General features: G+C 58.6%; 2 protein-coding genes across 3 annotated transcripts in view; one reads left to right on the forward strand and one right to left on the reverse strand.

The window, feature by feature from the left end:
* The first annotated feature begins 6,637 nt into the window (after positions 1-6,637).
* CCDC74B (coiled-coil domain containing 74B) lies at positions 6,638-11,434 on the forward strand. The gene is given in 9 exon segments (XM_081252884.1): positions 6,638-6,954; positions 7,559-7,603; positions 8,559-8,615; positions 9,493-9,655; positions 10,475-10,548; positions 10,551-10,692; positions 10,694-10,813; positions 10,892-10,963; positions 11,063-11,434. Coding segments are annotated over 9 exon segments (1,065 nt in total). The 5' UTR covers positions 6,638-6,701; the 3' UTR covers positions 11,202-11,434.
* A 616-nt stretch (positions 11,435-12,050) lies between these two features.
* The window catches only part of MED15 (mediator complex subunit 15), a 63,191-nt gene continuing 55,351 nt past the window's right edge, over positions 12,051-19,890 (reverse strand). For both annotated transcript variants that reach the window (XM_081253330.1, XM_081253329.1), the window contains 9 exons: positions 16,375-16,511; positions 16,169-16,296; positions 15,933-16,067; positions 15,791-15,854; positions 14,892-14,958; positions 14,287-14,447; positions 14,038-14,204; positions 13,537-13,635; positions 12,051-13,032 (listed from right to left, as the gene is read on the reverse strand). In XM_081253330.1, coding sequence (XP_081109456.1) covers positions 12,896-13,032; positions 13,537-13,635; positions 14,038-14,204; positions 14,287-14,447; positions 14,892-14,958; positions 15,791-15,854; positions 15,933-16,067; positions 16,169-16,296; positions 16,375-16,511 — 1,095 coding nt within the window. In that variant the 3' untranslated portion in view covers positions 12,051-12,895. The remainder of the gene's footprint in view (positions 13,033-13,536; positions 13,636-14,037; positions 14,205-14,286; positions 14,448-14,891; positions 14,959-15,790; positions 15,855-15,932; positions 16,068-16,168; positions 16,297-16,374; positions 16,512-19,890) is intronic.

Raw genomic sequence — 19,890 nt, forward strand, 5'->3', positions numbered from 1 at the left:
GTCTTGTGGTGCCTGGCCCCGCCCCCAGGGTGGCCTCCTACATGGGGTCCTCTGCACACTCAGGGGCTGCGGAGATGCTGCTGGGCACCCAGCGTCCCTCACCATGGGATTCCCTTGGGCAGATGCAAACACAGACGTGGCTGTGATGGGACAGGGCAGCCACTGGCAGGTCTGAGATGCGAGAACACTGCCTGCGACTCGGTGGGGCAGACATGGCCTTCATACTAAGAGCTAGGATCCTGTGACCCACTTTCTGTGGCTTCTGCAGGGTTGCCTGTGACCGGGGAACCGAAATGCACTCACCAACCCACATGGCCTAGCCCGAGTGTTAAATGTCCCCCTTTCCCTGGGCCAGGCAACTGCTTTGGTCAAATTCTATGGAAATAGGAAGTAAGACAGTTTCTACAAGTCCACATTGATAGATTACTGGCTTTTGTTAACAAACTTTGTGAGGTGATGGTCTGGGGTCCACCATCCATGGCACTGGTCCCTGATGACGCCTCTTCTTGGCCTCCCCTGATGGACATCCGCCTGCCTGCGAGGGTGGGACCTGCCCCCCTCCACAATCTCTCCAGGGTTGTGCTCGCCCCCAAGCCTCACTTCACCTACACCACCCATTAACCATAGAACAGCCACCTACTGCGTGCCACCCTCAGCTGTGCTGGGACACATGGGGGACCTCATGGTGCAAAGTCCAGAAGTCAAAGATCGAAGCAGACACTAAGGTCAAGGAGGGGCCAGCGGACTTCCCCGGTGGTGCACTGGTTAAGAATCTGCCTGCCAATGCAGGAGACACAGGTTCGAGCCCTGGTCCGGGAAGATCCCACATGCCGTGGAGCAACTAAGCCCATGTGTCCCAACTACTGAGCCTGTGCTCTAGAGCTCACAAGCCGCAGCTACTGAAACCGGTGTGCCTAGAACCCATGCTCTGCAACAAGAGAAGCCACCGCAATAAGAAGCCTGCACACCGCGATGAAGAGTAGCGCCCGTTCGCTGGAACTACGGAAAGCCCGCACGCAGCAACGAAGACCCAATGCAGCCAAAAAAAAAAAAAAAAAAAGGATGGGCCAGGGTGCCAGTGGTTGGGCCTGGGGCCTGGTTTTGGGGAGGGTGGTTTGGGGCCCATGGTGCTCAGTGGCTTGCGCCCAGGGAGCTGAGCGGGTGAGGGCGATGGGGACCCTACCTTCATGATGACCTCGGGTTAGTTTGCGGGGCTCTAGCTGCAGAGTAGAGAAAGGCATGGATGGAGCAGAGGCAGAAGTGTCACTGAGCCAGATGCCGAGACGCCGAGGTTCACAGCAGAGAAAAGAGGCTGCCTACCCAAGGGCCGAGGACGGGTATTTACCGGATGAGGCTGAGGCACAGGAGGTGGGGAAAGGTGACTGGAAATAAGAAAATGGTGAAGCAGCCGTTCTGTGAGGGACACAGGTTCTGAGGGGCAGTGCCTGGCCTGATGGCATATAGGTGGAAACTAAGTCCCATGACTAGTTTACAATTAAATGCTGGTTCCCTTCCTTCCTGGCTGCACCTACATGGTCACGTTTGCCTCATCAATAAGGAGCAATGCAGGTCAGGTGCCTGAAGCCTCAGCTTCCCAATAAGCAGCATGTTCACGTGCCATTCTGAGTCATCTTCCGGGGCAAGATGGCCTGTACAGGTTACAGAGACAGAGACGCCCAGGTCACAGACAATTAAGGTGATGAACCCCAGCCCCTCTATTCTTCCCCTTTAAAAACCACTAACTCAGAGGCCACGTTGCAGTGGGTCTGAGGCCTGCCCCCCACTCCTTTGCTCGGCACCCTGCAAACAACATCCTTAGTTTGCTGCAAAGCCCGCTGTCAGAGGTTGACTTTCTGCCCGCAGGCCCATGAGCCCAGTGCTCGGTTTCAGTTGGAGGGTCGGTGGTCCTAACGACTCACCAGCTCAGCTAGAACTGGTCACAGCTGAAACCAAGTTCCTGAAGCAACAACTCGGGCAAACGTCTTACCGTTTAGGCTCCGTGCCACTCAGAGGATATGCAAATTTTCATAAAAACAATTCAAGCGATGCTGCAACTAGAGAAAGCCCGCACACAGCAACAAAGACCCAACGCAGCCAAAAAAAATAATTAATTAAAACAAAAAAAGCAGCTGTTGTTAAAAAATTGAAGTGAACTTGGTGGGGGAAGGCAGATCATAGGTCGAGTGGATCTAGCTGATGCTAATCCTCAGGGCCCTTGGTTTCAGAGCTGCAGCAATGGAAAGGGGGGTGCTCTCAGCTGCAGGGATGGTACTGGGGGATGGGGCACATCTAGGGGGGAAAACACCCGAGGAGAGGCTGCTGGCCCGGCTCCCGGAGGTCAGGCTGAAGATGGGGGTTCTCTCTGTGTTTCCCCTCACCTTACCGAAGCCTCCGGTGGTTTATGCCAACTGCCCACCCCCTGAACTCCCCCCACACCCTGACTTTCACCCTCTGGCCACTACCCCAACCGCTGCCAAAGGGTCAAACCCGGTTGCCTCTCAGAGCTCCCGGCTCTGGCCTCCTGGCGGCACCTCCCAGCCCCGCAGCCCACGCTGGACTCACTGTCCTTCATGACCTGTTTCCCATGAGGCATCCAGTAACATCCAAGCGTCTGTGTCCTACAGAACGTCCTCCGGAAAGCTTAGGGTTTAGGTATCTGAAATCTCCAACAAGACCCGAGCTTGGGGCAGCCAGTCAAGAGGGAGCTGCTGACTCAGCTGGCCCCACCACCCGGAAGTGGCCTCTGACCTCCCCTTCCGGGAGGCCAGGGGTTTCTGCTGCGCTCTCAGGTGGTCTCTGAGGGTCTGCACCCCCTCCCTCGCCACCAGGGGACCTCCTCCCCCCCCAACCCCCACCTCCCTCCACCTCCCAGGCTGGACTAAGAGCCCCTTCTGTACTCACCCGCCCTGGTCCACAAATAAAAGCAAAGAGATACTTCTTGTTACTTGTGTGATGCTGGGCACTTCAAGATGCTGAATAAATACTTGTGACTGATTCTCTGATGTGTATGTTTGCTCCTTGTGCACAAGTATTGTACTTTTTCTCTCCAGCACTGAGCAAGCACATAGTAGCTGCCCAATAAATAACCAATTTTACCTATTATATACACATCCAGCTTCTCACATCTCAGGAATCAAAATAAGAACTATTGGATAAATTAATTTGTACATGAGCAGAAAAGGATTAGGATAAGAAAAGGGGCTCTTCAGTCTAACGTTGAACAAAAATCAACAAGGAAATGCGTGGTCACTGCATTGAAGGGACCTGTCCAACATTCAGATCACAGACGGATGTATAAGAAAGGGCTAAAACTATAACTGTCAAGAGAAAACACAGGAGTAAATATTCATAACTGTGAAGTACTCAATGGTTTTTCAGATATGACACCACAAGCGCAAGTGACAAAAATTCAGAGAAATGAAAATATGTACAACAATATACATGTTCTCCCATCATATTACTTTTTTTAAAAACCCTTTTCTGCACATTGCTTTCCCTGTTCATAAATTGGAAATGTAATAACACTTGCCTTGACAAATGTATTTCAAGGATGAAATGAGATAATGCACAGGAACTCCAGGCTCTTATGTGACTGCAAAGGAGCGGAGGGTGCCACATCGCAGCCCTCAGCTGTGGCTGAAAAGATCGTCATCATTTCCCATGTGACACTTGTTTACTTAAATCAGCAGGTAATTCCAATTCTAAACATATTCCCCCTGAGAGTCAGTAGGTGAAAACGTTTTCTCCCTGTTAATTGAAGCTCATCTTACGGTGCTGACAATTGGTGTAGCAGCAGGAGCCTCCTCTCGGACTGCACACCTGGCCCTTACTGTCACAGGAACAGTCAGCCTGTCCTTGACTTTGTCCTGGAGGGTTAGGATGGCCCAGGAGAGCAAAAATAGGATGAGCCCAGAGAATGCTGTGTAGCAATAAAAAACAAAGGCAGGCAGGTCATGGAAGCAACCTAAATGCCCATCGACAGATGAATGGATAAAGAAGATGTGGTACGGGGCTTCCCTGGTGGCGCAGTGGTTGAGAGTCTGCCTGCTAATGCAGGGAACACGGGTTCGAGCCCTGATCTGGGAGGATGCCACATGCCGCGGAGCAACTAGGCCCGTGAGCCACAACTACTGAGCCTGTGTGTCTGGAGCCTGTGCTCCGCAACAAGAGAGGCCGCAATAGTGAGAGGCCCGCGCACCGCGATGAAGAGTGGCCCCCGCTTGCCACGACTAGGGAAAGCCCTCGCACAGAAACAAAGACCTAACACAGCAAAAATAAATAAATAATTTAATAAACTCCTACCTCCAACATCTTAAAAAAAAACAAAAGATGTGGTACATATATACAATGGAATATTACTCAGCCATAAAAAGGAACGAAATTGGGTCATTTGCTGAGACGTGGATTGATCTAGAGACTGTCATACAGAATGAAGTAAGTCAGAAAGAGAAAAACAAATATCGTGTATTAACGCATATATGTGGAACCTAGAAAAATGGTACAGATGAAGTGGTTTGCAGGGCAGAAACTGAGACACAGATGTAGAGGACAAATGTATGGACACCAAGCGGGGAAAGTGGCGGGGGGGTGGGGGTGGGGGTGTGATGAATTGGGCGATTGGGACTGACATGTATACACTGATGTGTATAAAACTGATGAATAAGAAGAACCTGCTGTATAAAAAAATAAATAAAATTCAAAAAAATAAAAATAAAATGCTCAAAATAATAAAATAAAATAAAAAAGGCAGGAACTCATGAACTCCCTGGAATGTTCTCTAAGACCTGCTGTTAAAACATAAACCAGAGACTTCCCTGGTGGCGCAGTGGTTAAGAATCCGCCTGCCAATGCAGGGGACACAGGTTCAATCCCTGATCTGGGAAGATCCCACATGCCGCGGAACAACTAAGCCCGTGTGCCACAACTACTGAGCCTGGACTCTAGAGCCCACGAGCCACAGCAACTGAGCCCGGACTCTAGAGCCCACGAGCCACAACTACTGAGCCTGTGTGCCACAACTACTGAAGCCTGCACGCCTAGAGCCCAGGGTCTGCAACAAGAGAAGCCACTGCAATGAGAAACCCGTGCACCACAACGAAGAGTAGCCCCTGCTCGCCGCAACTAGAGAAAGCTTGCGTGCAGCAACAAAGACCCAAAGCAGCCAAAAATAAATTAAAAAAAAACAAAAACATAAACCAAGTTGCAAAGCAATATGTCTGTCATGATCCCATTACACAGAAACAGTTGAAGGCCACTGCAGACAAATGAGTCCTACCCATAAGTGTACGAGTGTAAGTATGTAAACACAGAGAAGGCTCAGGCAGTGGTCATGCCTCGCTCGTGACAGGGGGCAGGGTGGACTTGGATTTATCTGCATTGTTCGAATCATTTCTACTGAGGAGGATATACTTCTGTCCTTGACTCCATCACCGTTTGTCTGTTTCTCTGCATGTCTGGTATTTACTAGTGTAATTGACCTTGCAGATGATGTGTCATTGAGACTCTGGGTTCTGTTATCATTCTCTGAAGAGTGTTGAATTCTGTTCTTTAGGCAGTTTAATTATGGGAAGATCACCATGGACTTGTGGAGACTGGGCTTTAAGTTCTATTAGGGCAAATGTATTTTGATTTCTTCCTTAGTCTCAGTGCAAATCCCTTATTTCTAGAACACAGTCTTTATTTCTAAGCTGTGGCCCTTTTGGGGTTTAAATGGAAAACTGAGGCGTTTACCAAGCTTCTCTGTCAGTTTCCAAACTCGGTCTCCCCTGGAGTTAGGCCATTTCGCCCTCCAGCTCTGTCTTGCCCTGGGACCTTTGGAATCTTACCCCTACATGTGCATTTCAGGCCAGCCACGTACTTGAAGGGGGTTTTATGGCCCCAAACTTCCCAGCGCCCCTCAGTTTGCATCCTTCGCCCTCTCCAGCCGATAAGGCTCTGGCTTCCTGTTCGGGTCTGGCTGATCAGGAGCCCTCAGAAGAAAACAGCTGTCTTTCAAGAGCTGCCTTCCTCCAGTTTCCGCCTGCTTTTTGCTCTTCTCCAGTGCTTTCAGACAGCTGTTTCATGTATTTTGTCCACATTTCATAAAGCACGAGGGTTCTGCGATTATTGGAAGTGGAAATTCTACCTTTTGATTTTTGAATCAAAATCTTACCATCTAAAGTCGTATCATCCTGTAATCGTATCATCTATTCAAAAAGTGAACTATTAAAACACAACCAGTGGGACTTTCCTGGCAGTCTAGCGGTTAAGACTTCTTCCAATGCGGGGGGTGCGGGTTCAATCCCTGGTTGGGGAGCTAAAAGCCCACATGCCTCGGGGCCAAAAAACATAAAACAGAGACAATATTGTAACAAATTCAACAAAGACTTTAAAAATGGTCCCCATCAAAAAATATTATAAAAAGCCAAAAAACCCACAAGCAGTGAACAAAACTAAATATTAAGACCTGTAAAGGTAGACGATTCTCTGTGGTTTAAGTCAGAGGATGCCATCCAATTAAGTCAGGTGTATCACCCAGGCCCCGCCCCGCCGCAGCCCCGCCCCCGGCGCCCAGGCCCCGCCCACTAACCAGCCCCGCCCAGGCCCCGCCCCGTAGCACGCAAAGACCCCCCTGCGGGCGCGCCCGTTTCCATGGCGACGCCGAGCTGAGCGTCGGTAGCCGGGCCACCGAGTGGGCGTGCGTCCACGGCGGAGGCGGTTACATGAGCGCGGCGGGGGTGGCGGACGGGCTGCGGCCCCCCAGCTCGGGGATCCTGGGCTCCCGGGGCGCGTTGCGCCCGCGCCTGCCCGCGGTCCCTCCGTACCCCGGGCAGCACGGCGCGCCGGTCGGACTCAGCGAGGCGCAGAAGCGGGCGCTGGACCTGGAGAAGACGCTGCAGTTCCTGCAGCAGCAGCACTCGGAGACGCTGGTCAAGCTCCACGAGGAAATCGAGCACCTGAAGCGGGAGAACAAGGGTGAGGCGGGCGGCGGGCCGGGGCTGCCGCGCCCAGACGGCGCACGAAGGCTGAGGGAGGACGCAGGGCCGCAAGTCCCACCCCGGCCACTCGGGGTTCGGCTCCCCGCCCCAGCACCAAAGCCAACTAAGGGGGGCGGGTCTGGCCGCGCCACTGCCGAAGGTAACCCGGCCCACCTCTCCTCTCCAGGCAGGGTCAGGCGGCCTCCTTTGAAAAACTTTTGTAGAAGTGAAACACACCCCCAAAGTACGCGTATATAGCTCAATGAATTTTCACAAACTAAGCACACCCAGATCCGGGGCCCCAGAACGATCCCTGACACCTGGGTCATCCTGACTCGCCTCTGTCCCCCTAGAGCCCAGGCCCCGCATGGCAGAGACTGCTCTGTAGACGTCACGGATGGAGGAATGGGCTCCGGGGGAGGCTCTCACACAGGGGTTCTGGCTCAGGGAGCAGCCAGAGGCATCACCGACCCGAGGGTGCCAAGGCAAAGGCTTGGTCCATGGAGCAGGGTCTCTCAGGGGCTAAGCAAGGAGGAGTGGGCAGGGGAAGTGAAGCTTCTTTTCTCAGAGTAGCCACGAGGAGAGCCCGTGCTTGTTTTCAGATCTCCACTACAAGCTAATCATGAATCAGAAGCCGCAGAAGAAAGGTAAGACAGGCCCACAGGTGCCTGATGGGAAGCTACTGCCCTCAAGAGCAAGCCCCCAGACTGCTTATGCCCACGCGAACTATCCCAGTGGGGAGGGGGCCTGGACAGACAGACCGCTCCCAGCCATGGTCTGGGTGACTTTATGCACCCAAGCACAGCAAGTGCCACTCTTGGGGACCCCAAAGCCTGATTTCTGTGTAGCAGGGGCAGTGGACAGAGCAGCTGGGGGCAGGGGGCTGCCCAGGTTCCCCCCTCCCCAGCCCTGGCCTCACTATCCTGGTGCGCTTTCACTTGGACTGCTGCCCCAGGCTTCCCCGGCACAGCCCCAGCCCCAACCCTGGTCCCTTTGGCCTTGGGGCAGGAAGCTCTGGGCACACTCCTTCCAGGGTCCTCCCTATCATCTCCACAGCAATCATGGGGGCATGTCCTCAACTGTGGCCCACTCACCTTGCCTGTCCCCTAGCCCAGCCTGGGGACGACCAGGTCGAGTCTTGGGCTCCCCTCCCCTCTTACTTTTGGGAACAGGTCTGACATCGGGAGGTGGTCTGAGTGGTGAGTGGTGCCCGCCTGGAATGCCCCAGTCTGGGGTGTGCCCAGGGCTCTCTTCCTGGGAGATACGCAGAGGATGGGGTGGTGAGGGCCCTTCTCCAGTGGGGCGGCACAGCTCCAGCGAGCTGATGTGGGCACGTAGTGGCAGGGGTCCCCCGATGGGACCTCGAGAGAGGGCGTGCTCCCATTCAGGTCCCACTGCTTCTTCCGTCCCCAGCCCCGTGGCCCTGGCTCCCTCTGGCACTGGCGGTGTCTGGGGCTGCCTCACCAGAGTGTGGGGGAGGGCTGGGACCTGCAGAGCCAGGAGGCGGGCACAGGTGGACCTGGCCGTGCAAAAGTGCTGGGACCTGCAGGGATGGGAGCCTCGCTGCTGCCACCTTCTGCTGACCCCAAGCAGCCCCCACAGGCAGCATCTCCAGTTCCAGCTTTCAGTCCAAGTCCATCTCGAATACAGTGGTGTCAGGTGAGCACACCACCACCTCTGTGCTCAGGGTCGGGTAAGAGCAGGTACAGACCTCGGGGCGCCCGGGTCTGAAACGGCAAGTGGGGTGCTGAGCCGAATGCTGAAAGCCCACGGTGGTCCTCTGTGGGGCAGACCTCGGGGGAGTGCCTCTGCCAGTCCCCATGGACTTGGGGGTTAAGGGGTAGCTGTGGGACCAAGGAGGGTCCCCAGGTGCCCTGTGAGCTGAAACCTCCAGGAGGGAGCTGAGGCCAGGGGACAGGTTAGTGGGTCGGCTGGAGGGAGGCCTGAGGACAGGCCACAAAAGCAGGACAGGCTTGGCTGCCGAGGCAAGATGGTCAGTGTGGGGCATGAGTCAGGCAGAGCGTGTGACAGAGGAGCCCCGAGTGGTCTTCACTGCTGCTGTGTCCCTCAGAGCAGACAGGACGCGGGTGGGCTGGCCCTCCTACAGAGCCTGGATTTGTGGCATTTTTGCTGAGTGAGGGGCCTCATCCTGGGAAAGCAGACCTGCACAGGCTGGGACCAGACCTTTCCTTCCGTTTCATTTTGCCCGAAATGGGGTTCAGAGTCAGGGAACAGCTGCTGGCTACCCCACCCCGGCCTTTACCGAGGCCCGTGAGGAGACTGCCCCACGGGGTGTGTGGGGCTCTCCCCACTTCGGCTGCTCGGGGAGCCACCTCCACCACTACGTCCGCTTCAGAACATTCAGGCACCCACAGGCTTCACCCCACTCCCGCATCTGTGCCTCCCAGCAGCCCTCGGAGGGAGGCCATTACCATCTCCCCTTTACAAAGAGGAAACTGATGCAGGGGCGGGGCCCCTTGGGTGCATACAGCCGACAGATGCCCAGTGACTGGCCCTGTCTGGGTCTGACTCGCAGCCAACTCGCAAGGCAAGGCCAGGCCCCAGCCCACCTCCTCTAAGAAGCAAGACTCGAAAGCTGATGTTCCCCAGAAGTCGGACCTGGAGGAGGAGCCCTTGGTTGCTGCCCTGCTTCACAGCAGCAGGGTGGACAAAGCCCTTGGGGCACAGGGGCTGGCCAAGTATGGCTCCGTGAGCCCCACGGGACAGGGTTGCATTCAGCAGGTTCACACCCTGGAACCAGCCAATTGCTTTGTCCTTCCAAACAGGCAGGTCTTCAGAGGGAAGCAAGCTTGTGAAAGCCGGGCTTGCCCATCTGGTGGACCCTGCCTTCTCCCCTCCCCTGGGGGTCCTGCACAGTCCCTGCACTGACCTGAGCCCGCAAGAGGGGCCAGCAGCAGCCCCTAAAGCATCCTCTCAAAGCACAGAAACAAAGTAACTTGGCCTCCACATTAGCTTGCTTTTTGCCAAGACAACCCTGAGTCAGGTTTGGGCTCTACCCTGGGAGCTGTGCTGGCCTCTGGAAGGCACAGGGCCAGCAGACCAGAGCAGGACCAGTCCTGGGTGACACCCGGGTTCCTGGGACTTCCTGGGAAGCAGCAGTGAGCCTGGACTTTGCATCCGAAGAGGGGACCCTGTTGTCTCCTGGGTAGTGCCAGCAGCAGGCCAGGCTCCTGCTTCTCTGCAGTCTTTAGGCTCCCCCCTCCACCAGCACCCTGGGTTTGTGGTCAGGACTGAGGGCAGCCAGGCAGCTCAAACCACATCTGACTCCTCAGTGTACCTTGAAGGGGGAGGAAGTGACGGGCCCGGGTCATGGCCGGCCCCAGGGACCCACCCCCGCCACCTGGTGCCTGGAGCACCCTGGTAGGCAGAAGGGAGCCAGGCCCCCAGGAGGCCGTGGAGACGACCCTCTACTCAAGCTGGAGCAGGTGCTGCCCCGAGAGGGGGTGTGAGATCACCTCTGGCAGGCCGCCTCTGGTCTGCTCTAATGGCTGTTTCAGAGATAAAGTGGAGAGCTCTAATCCAGCAGCCACCTTGGTGGCCGGCAGCCTGCACAAGGGCAAGCAGGTGCCAGGGATGCCCCCTCGATAAGGCTGCCCCCGCACCTGTGCAAGCCCGCCACACTCCAGCAGTGCGAAGTGGTCATCCGCCAGCTGTGGAATGCCAACCTCCTGCAGGCCCAAGAGGTGAGGCTCGGCTGCAGGGCGCCCTGGGGCCCCCGCAGCCCCAACCACTGCGCCTCTTCTCCCTGCCTTCCAGCTGCAGCACCTCAAGTCCCTCCTAGAAGGGAGCCAGAGACCCAGGGCTGCCCCCGAGGAGGCCAGGCCCGGTTCTCCCAAGTAAGTGCCCCACGCGGCCCACTGGGTCACAACAGGGCCTGCTTGTCTGGGGCTCACAGCTGACTCGTCCCTCCCCAGGGACCAGGAGGCTCTGCACCCGGGGGCCACGCAGCTCCCCAAGGTCACCACCAAGGGCATCTCTAAGAAATGGTGAGTCTTACTGGCATGGGAGGTAGGCAGCCTCTGAGCCCAGGGGCCACAGGGCCGGGGAGGGCGTCCGCAGTGACCACCCCCACCCTCGCCCCCCAGCCTGATCCTGAGCCGGGCGCCCGTGGTGGAGTGCGCCATCCTGCCCGCACTGAAGCAGAGCCTCAAGAGCAACTTCGCCGAGCGGCAGAGACGGCTGCAGGTGGTGCAGAGCCGGCGGCTGCACTACTCGGTGCTCTGAGTGCCAGGCCCACGACCGCTCACCCTCTAGGTAGCACTTCCAAAGAATCCTAGTACATTTACGCCAGCCTAACTTCCAGACCAGCCAAACCCACGGCAGATAAAGTACGTGGTCTCAGGGCTGAGGAACTGTTTCTTTCTTTGCTTGGTATTTCTGCACTTACACACACGTGTGCAGTATGAAATAAGCATGAGCCTACCTGTCGAAGACTGGAAATAAAGCTCGTTTCTCCCTGTTGTGAGTCTTGTTCCTCACTGGCCATCAGGCACTGCTGCTCTGAGCGCCCCTAGCTCTGCTCCCTGCCATGGACGGGGCCTGCTGGGCAGTCACCCTGCTTGCTAGGGCCTTGCGGCTGCCCTGTAAGAAAACAAGCTCTGGGACAGCCTGCACACTCTTCCTGGAGTGCAGGGGGCTGCCTTCCCGGCATGTGGGCAAGACACTGTCCTGTGTCCACTGACGAACACAGCTAGTAAGCAGCCCCACCCAGCCTGCCTTCCTCCGTGGGCGGCTAGAGCCACAGCCACGGGAGAAGGTCCTCTCCTGTACACTGGGCCCCACCCTGCAATGGCCTCACACCACCCCCTCAATCGCCAGAACAGCAGCTTCAGCGCAGACCCTTGCCTGGCAGGACAGTCCTCCTGGCCCAACCGGCCATGTCCTCAGTGCCGATCTCTGCCGCTTCTGCTTTGGGGAGTAGGGAACCTGGGGGTGAACCAGGACAGGCACGTCTGGGCATCGGTGGCCATCCCCAAGGTGGGGGACCTGGCTCAGCCCCGACAGTGCCCCTCACTGGACAGAGGGCCCCTGACTTGCAGAGAGGGGGGGACACAGTGACAAATTCATGACAAACACAGGAATAATAAATTTATTATAAGAACCACAGAAGACACGGTAATGCACATACAAAAGGGGGGAACCTCTCATCGCCAGAGGGCCGGCTGGCGCCCCGTCAGGAGCCCTCAACTGTCTGGAGGGTTCTTAAGACGCTGGGTCCCAAGGACAACATCCTAACCCGAGTGGGCCTAAGTGCCTAACCAGTGGGCACGGCGCCAGGAACAAGATCCACCCAGACACCCCTGCTCCCCGGGTGTCTCCACAGTGCTGAGCAGACTCCCAGGGCTAGAATGAGAAGGATCATGAGGTATGAGGCCCAGCCGGTGGCCAGGGACCCACAGCCACAAACAGACCTTCCCTCGAGCTGCAGTCAGCGCCCCCGGATCCTGGAGCTTCCCTGTGGCGTGCCCCACATGCCAACGGTGGCACGATCTCAACCCAAAACCGTGATCAGGGAATTCTGCATGTTTTAAGGGTTTCCTATGTCCTGCACGTTCCCCTATAGAAACGGTAGAAGAGCTTTCTGGCGCACACGCGAGAGGCTCACACAGGACCCTGAGTTCCCAAGGAAGGACACGGGCCCTGCAGAGGCTGCGGGGATAGTAGCCCGAGGAGCACAGGGTCGGGGGCGTGCCTGGCTCTTGGAGGAAGCAGCCAGCCGCCTGTCCCAGTCCTGTCCAAGTGTGGGAAATGTTTGGCGGGTCCCCAAGGCAGAGGATAAAAGCAGGAAAGCTAACCTAAGCCCAAGCTCTCTAAGGAAGCCAGCATCTAGAAATGTCCGACACGGGGCCCCGACGAGGCTGCCGGCTGCCCCACGGTCCCTGGAGGGCAGGCAGCCGGAGATGCAGTGGCGGTGGCGGCTAGGCGGCCGAGAGGCAGGCCTGGTGGATGCTCTGGGCCCAGGTGTTGAGCAGGGCCGTGACCGAGTGCTTGTCAGGGAGCTGCAGCAGCCGCGAGGTCATGCACCGGTGCACCGACTGCAGGAAGGGGTTGGCGTCTGCAGCAGAGCGGCGGGCCATGAGCGCTGTGTTCTCTGCCAGGACCCTGGCCCGCCCCACCCAGCCTAGGGACCGGGGGTGCCAGCTCCCGTGTGCCAGTGGAGAGCTGGAACAAAATGGTCTGGAGCCTCAGGGATGGCCTGGGGGCCCTTGTCCTGGTCCTCTACATGCCAGCTCTGAGCTTCGGGGGGACTGTCTCCCATCACCAAGGCTCTCTCTGGGCCTGTCACTCAGATGGGTCCCCATGAGCCCAAGCTCCCATGTGTGCCCCCAGGTCAGCCTTGAAGAGGCCCAGAGGAGCCACTGGGCCTGCTCACCCCTCATTCCCGGAACACGGCTGCCCCGGAGCTGCAGGGACACCATGGGGCCAGAGACACTTCTCTTTCCATGTGACTGAGGGGCAACCTGCTCCTGCCCACCAAGGAGGAAGGGGAAGAGGGGGGCCTCAGCAGGGCAGGGGCACGTGGAGGAAAGCCTGGTGGCCCGTCCTCTCAGTCACCCACCGTACTGCCAATGCCGGTCGATCCACAGCGGGCTCTGGGCAGGGTAGTCGGCAGGCACACTGAGCTCCAGCGGTGGCACGCTGGGGAGGTCCTTGTCATCTGCAACACACAAGGCCGCACCTGTGATCCGGCTTGCCCCTCCTCATAGCCCTGCTCCCCAACAGCACCCTCCAGCCCCCAGAGGTTCTGGTGAGGCTGCTGCAGAGCCGAGGCCCCTGACTCCCGGGCTTCTCCGTCTCCCCAGGGCCTCAGGTGAGCAGAGTCGCAGCTGGACAGGAGGGAGGGGGCTTCCCTGCACGTGGGGGAGAGGTGAAAGTGTGCAGGCTCAGGGCCCAGCCCCCAGTGCGAGTCCTGGGCCAGGAGCGTGCGGGGACCAAGGACAGCGGGCAGGCTCCGGAGAGGGCCCGGGGCTGGGGGATGAGCAGGTGGTCCTGGGCAGTGGCAGAGCCTGGGGCTGCCAGTCAGGGTTCGTTCTTGATCCACCCCACCCCCAGCACTCACCCAGCTTGCATATCAGGTGGACGGTGCCGTTGTTACTGCAGTGAGAAGGGTCCAAGTTCACCAGGAACTTGGGGTCTAGCCGGGCCACCTCCCCCTGGAGCACATTGGGGATGCTCTGCCGTTCGTCCTCTTCAAACCTACGCTTCCGGGTGCACACCACTGGGGCCCTGGGGGAGGTAGCCGTGTTGACCACCCTGGCCAGGCCATAGCCCAGGATCCACCGCCCACCAAGCCCTGGGTGGTACGCACGTGATGGGGGGGCCGTGTATGGCCGTCATGGCAGGCACGAACGTGCGGTACAGGGAATGGTTGAAGACAGGTGAGCGGATATTGGCCAGGACGGCATCCAGGAGTGGCTGGCACAGGTACTGCTGCTTGGTTGGCGGCACCGGGGGTGGTGGGGGCGTGGGCTGGGACAGGACAGCAGGGTCAGCAGCCCACTCTTGGGGAGGCTTTCCAGACCCCAGGTCCTCATCCTCACTCACAGCCAGACCTCCTGGCTCCCCCACCACCTCCACCCCTGCAGACAAGGATGGCTGATCCTGGACACACTCTGCTCCCCCTGGGCCTGGCCTTGGGCCTGAGAACCCTCACACCTGTGGGGGAAGGAAGCACCCATGGGCCCACACCCAGAGGCTGATTTCCCCCACGTTCTCACCCCCCCCACACTGCAGACCTGACCTGGAAGAGGACTCCTGGGCAGGGTCCCCAGACTGAGCGGCACGGTCCCCTGCCCACCTCTGACTGCAGGTTCCTTCTAGCTCATGGTTCCGAGTCACTGTGGGGTGAGCCCTGACCTCCCCGGAGATGCCTGCGACCCTACCAACACCACCAGGCCACGGCACCCTACGCACCACTGCCATGTCATTCTTGAGTTTCTCCAGGGCGATCTCACACTTCTGCAGCGTTTTCAGAGGGCACCTATAGGGGAAAAGATGTGGCTGACCCTCCACGTGGGAGGACAGGGGAGCCGGCAGCTCTCACGTTCTCATCCCAACCACTGACCATCTGGCCTCCTCTGGATGGAGCGAGACCTGAGGCCTGGGCCACCAGAACCCTCCCCAGGGACCCCAGCCAGCCCACCCGCTGTTCCCAGACCCAGAGTCTAAGGCAAGATGGCCCCGCACCCAGGAGCTGCTGGTCCTGGCTGGCAGAACAAGGCACGCATGTGATGGATCAAGGGGAAGGACAGAGGCCAGGCCCCTGCCCCCCATCCCGATGACCCCAGTGAGGGCCTGGAGGGCCATCCACCGCCAACAGGCCCACTCTTCAGTGCCCAGCATTCTGCCCAGATGAGCAGAACAGGGAGGATGTTCCCGAAGGGGAGGCTGGCCTGAGCCAAGGCCTGGGGAGACGGCAGGAATCCCAAGGCCAGTCCACGCACAGGAGGTGGCGCTGGCTGAGCTCTGGTGCTCAGCAGCCCCACGGCCGGTGGGTAAGGGAAAGGACATGAGTGCGTGTCCTCTGCCTTCCAAGTGCTTCTCGGACGCCATCCCAGTTCCCTCCCACAGTCAGTGTGTGTGAGCTCAGCTGCCCCTTTTGCAGACAGGGTAACTAAGAACCAGTCACTTGCCCAAGGCCACCAGCAAATCAGGGGCAGGGCTGCAGGTCAGACTGAAGCCCATCAAGGCCAGAAGCCCAGTGAGGCAGGGCTGTGAGGGCCACAGGGTAGGCCAGCCAAGCAGCTGGGGACCCTCTGTGAGGTGTGGGCGCAGCACCATCCTCCCACCATGGGCCTAGGGGCAAAGCTCACCGCTTGGAGGGGTCTGTCAGGATGTCCAGAAGGCTCTTCATCTTACTCAGGTCCTTTTTTCTGTCTGGGGCAGAAGGAGGCACTCAGACAAGGGCCTGGGCGTCTGCAGGCCCTGCCCCCGGCCCGCCCGCCCGGCCCCCACCTTCGTTCTTGTCGATCTTGTTGATCATACGGCGCAGGGGCTCGATGTACTTGGACAGCTGCTTCAGCTTGTCCAGGTACTGCTGCTCCTCGGCCTGGCTCGAGCCCGCGGGGCTCATGACGGAGCTGGGGTTCACTGTGGGACACGGCCCAGTGAGCACGGCCCCAGCCCACGAAGGGTCGTCAGCCCCTCACCTCGCAGGGCCCCGGACTGTGCCCGCCTTGGGTCCGACTTACCAGGCGTGTTCAAAGGTCCTGGGGAGGGGACGCTGAAGTTCTGCGGGGTGCGTGCCGTCACTGGACTCTGGGAGGGCTGCGGCGAAGGGCTGGGCAGGAAGCTGCTGGGGGACGGGGCAGGGCCGGAGCTGTGCAGAGCGAAAGGGAGCGCCGGCCATGAGCCTGGGCCTGCAAGCCAAGTGGGGAGGGGCACGGGCCAGGCCTACCTGACGTTGGAGTTGGGCTGTGAGCTGGGTGGGCCGGGCTGCGGGGACGGCTGGGGGGGAGGGGGCATCGACTGCGGGGTCTGCACCTGCTGGCCTGGCGACGGTGACGACAGCATGGTGAGGCCACTCTGGCTGACCTGGAGGGGGAGGGGCTCAGCCTGCTCACCCGCCCCACACCCCCCCCCCACCACCACTCCCCACTCACGAGCCCCTTCTCTCTCACAGCCTCGCCACACACCCTGGTCTTCCTCTGATGCCCCACCTCTCAAATACAAACACGGGCACACGCCCCCACCCATGGGTGCCCACGCAAGCACATAGTGACCAAGACGCTGGCAGAAAGGCCAGGCTGGGTGGCCCTCTGCTCCTGGCGGGGGCTTCTGGGCTGCGATGGGACACCCCCAGGCCCCTGCCTCCTGAGTGTGGGAGCCTGTGGGCATGGGAGGCCAGTGAGGGCTGGGCTCTGTGACAGGCAGGACTGTCCCGCAAACTTCCACAAGACCCCTCAGGCCACAGGCAGCCCCAGCTCTGACAGCACCAAGGTCAAGCCCAGCTGCAGGGCAGTGGGGATGCCACCATCTTGTTCTGTGTCCTACCTGTGCCTGCCTGACAGGAGCAAAGCCTCCCCTGTCACCCCTGCCAGCACACCTGGCCTGGGGTTCTGCAGTCTGGCAGTCGAGCAGCCCCTGTGGGACCAGCAGACCCCACTGGGAGAGGGGAGAGGGGAGCGGCTTGGCATCGTGCTCCCTTCTCTGCACGGCAGGCTCTCCCTGCAGTCCTCATCAGGGCGGACAGAGCAGGGTCCCCACCCCGCTGTCATCACTAGGACAACGCCATATTCGTCCGAGAACGCAGAGGGAGGAAATCACACAGCCAGGACTAAGATCAACGGTGTGTGGAAATAACTACTTTCCACCCGAGAGGCACAAGATGCCAGTTCTGGCAGCGCGGACGGCTCGGGGAGACAGCTGCCCGCCAGCCCTGTGCCCAGCGGCCCCGGAATGAGCCCTGCAGAGCAGCCTTGCCCAGAGCCTGCAGACAGTGCACAAAGGCCTGGCCGCTCGTCACACGGGGACCACCCCAAAGGCCCTGCCAGCTTCACTCAGAGCTTCCCCCACACCCCAGCAACCTCCTGTGCACTGAGCATCACCCCCGGAGCCTGCTTCCTGAAGCCCAGCTCACACCCCAACCTCCATTTCCGGCCTGCCCAATTCTGCAGACTGACTCTAGCCTGCCCCCCTCACTCTGCACACCGAGGCTGGACATGGCACTGGAGCAGGGCCTGCATGTGTTCACAATGTGAAGATGAAACTAAATGAAAACCACCCAGCCAGGTTCTGAAAGGAGGCAGGGTGATCCATGGGAAACAAAACATCTACCCCAGGAGGATGAGCTGATCTGTGAGGCTAGGGCGGTGCTGACGTCCATGCAGTCCGCCGGGGCAGGGCTCCAAGGCAGGAGAAAGGTCTGCGGGGAGACCCCTGGCATTACAGGCGTGTCCCACACTCACCAACGGGTCTCATGCAGCAGGCACTGCAAGCCAGGGGTGACCCAGACAGTAGCAGATGCCAACATGACCCCGGCAATGGCTGTGGATGCGAGGCAGCCCTCAGGCAGAGCTGGGAGTGGACAGTCCTGCAGCCACACCAACAAAAGAACTTCCAGGGTGTGGGCCAGGAAGCCGTTCTCCTGTTGTCTGTCGAAACTCGAGTGCTGCCTGAAGAGCCCACAACCCACCCCACCAGATGCTAAGTGGGATGTCAGTGCGTGGAGCACGCGCTGTGCTGGGCTCCCCTGCCCGCACCCGGGGTGTGGCTGATAGCACCCAAAGGACACGGCTGGCCGGTGCCACCCTGTACTTGGGGGTGCCCAGCTGTGAGCCCCGTGGCAGCTCAACAGTGCTCCTTCCAGAGCAAGAGAGGCCCAGAAGCAATCAGGTGGTGTGAAAGAGGTGCTATTTCTTCCCGGAAGAAACAAAGTCATCAGGAATGAAAAGCTTGACTCTGATCTCTGCGGACTGGTTTTCTGGTCACAGAGCTCCCGAGGTGGAAAGCTGGTTTTCTCTTGACCACAGATCCTAACGAGACACACCGGACGTCTACAGTATTGGATGAGCCAGGCCACGACTCCTCCTCCCAACACACACCCGCCCAGGGAGGCCCTGAGTGCCCCCGCTGGATGCGGCCATGCTGGAGGGCCCAGTGGGAGGGGAGGGGGCGCAGGGTGTGCTCAGCCCATTCCACACACTGTTCCACACACACATATCAGGGAAGGGGGTCTGTAACGTGAGAATGACAGCTAAGCTTCCGAATGCTGGAAGAATAGAAAGCAGGAAGACCAAAGCACAGGGGCTGCTGGGAAATGGAGACGCATCCTGTCCTGGTTTTCACCTGCCATCATGGGGTGTGGTTCTCCCGCTGAGTCCTAGTCCAGAGCCCTGCTGGACAGGGATGTGACGGGGACATCTCTCTCATCTACACGAGTTAATGTCAGAGCCAGGCATACAGAACAGGGTTCACTGATTTTCCTGAACCACCCAAATCCCAAACTCCAGCCCGGGCTGTGAGCCCCGCCACCCATTAGGCTCCAGCACCACCAAGAGCACAATGAGGCCCCCCTCCTCTGCTCTGAGAGGGCAGACTTGAGAGACCAGGCCTGGGGGCCGCCACTTGGGCCCCCATCCCAGCACCTCTTTCACACACTGCGACACTGGACCCCGCGTTCTGAGGTCAAATGCGTGGGCCCCGCACGGCAGTTCTAGTCTGTGTGTGGACCCCCTGGTAGGTGACCAGCTGGTACGATCGAGAGCCTCAAAGTGCCCCCCGTGAGTCACTCTGGGAAATGTTAGCAAACAGTCCAGGACCTGCCATGCACCATGGCTAACAGCAAAAAACCAGAAGTAACCTCAGGATCCGAGAACAAGACAATAATTAAGGACAGCAGGATACGTTCAAAAGAGGAACAGCACACAGCCACGGGACTCTAATTACAGGACAACCTTTTACTTCTATTGTAACGTGAAAAAGAAGCCACACACAAAATCCTAGAGAACCGGAAAGAAAAGAAGCCAAGCAGGCTCTCCCGCTTGAAATGCTTCCCTTGCTTATACTCCCCTCAACCTTTCCCACCTTCTACAGCCACCACCTGTTTTCTAGTTTTAGGGTCAGAATACCTGTAGCCTTGTCTTGTCCACTGTTGCCACCGAGGTTGCAAAAAAAGGCTGTGAATCCAGAGCTTCTCCCTCAGGGGTCTCCTCGCACCCTGGGAACCCCACTGCTGCTAGAACCACATAGTAAGGCTGCCAACTGGCCCCCAGGGACCTGCACGAGCACCCGACACATACCTGCGCCAGACCTGGGAACCCACAGTGCGGCCCCGCAGGCAGGGTGAGGCCTCGCTTCCACTCTGCCCAAGGCTGGCCTCTCACTCAGGAGGGGGTGGACACCCCTCCCATAAACCCTGAAGGTGCATCCTCAGAAAACCAAACCCGCTCGCAGGTATGAGTGGTGGCGCCTC

The sequence above is a fragment of the Mesoplodon bidens genome, assembly GCF_964165515.1.
Source record: "Mesoplodon bidens genome assembly, chromosome: 13".
Classification (NCBI taxonomy): Eukaryota; Metazoa; Chordata; class Mammalia; order Artiodactyla; family Ziphiidae; genus Mesoplodon; species Mesoplodon bidens.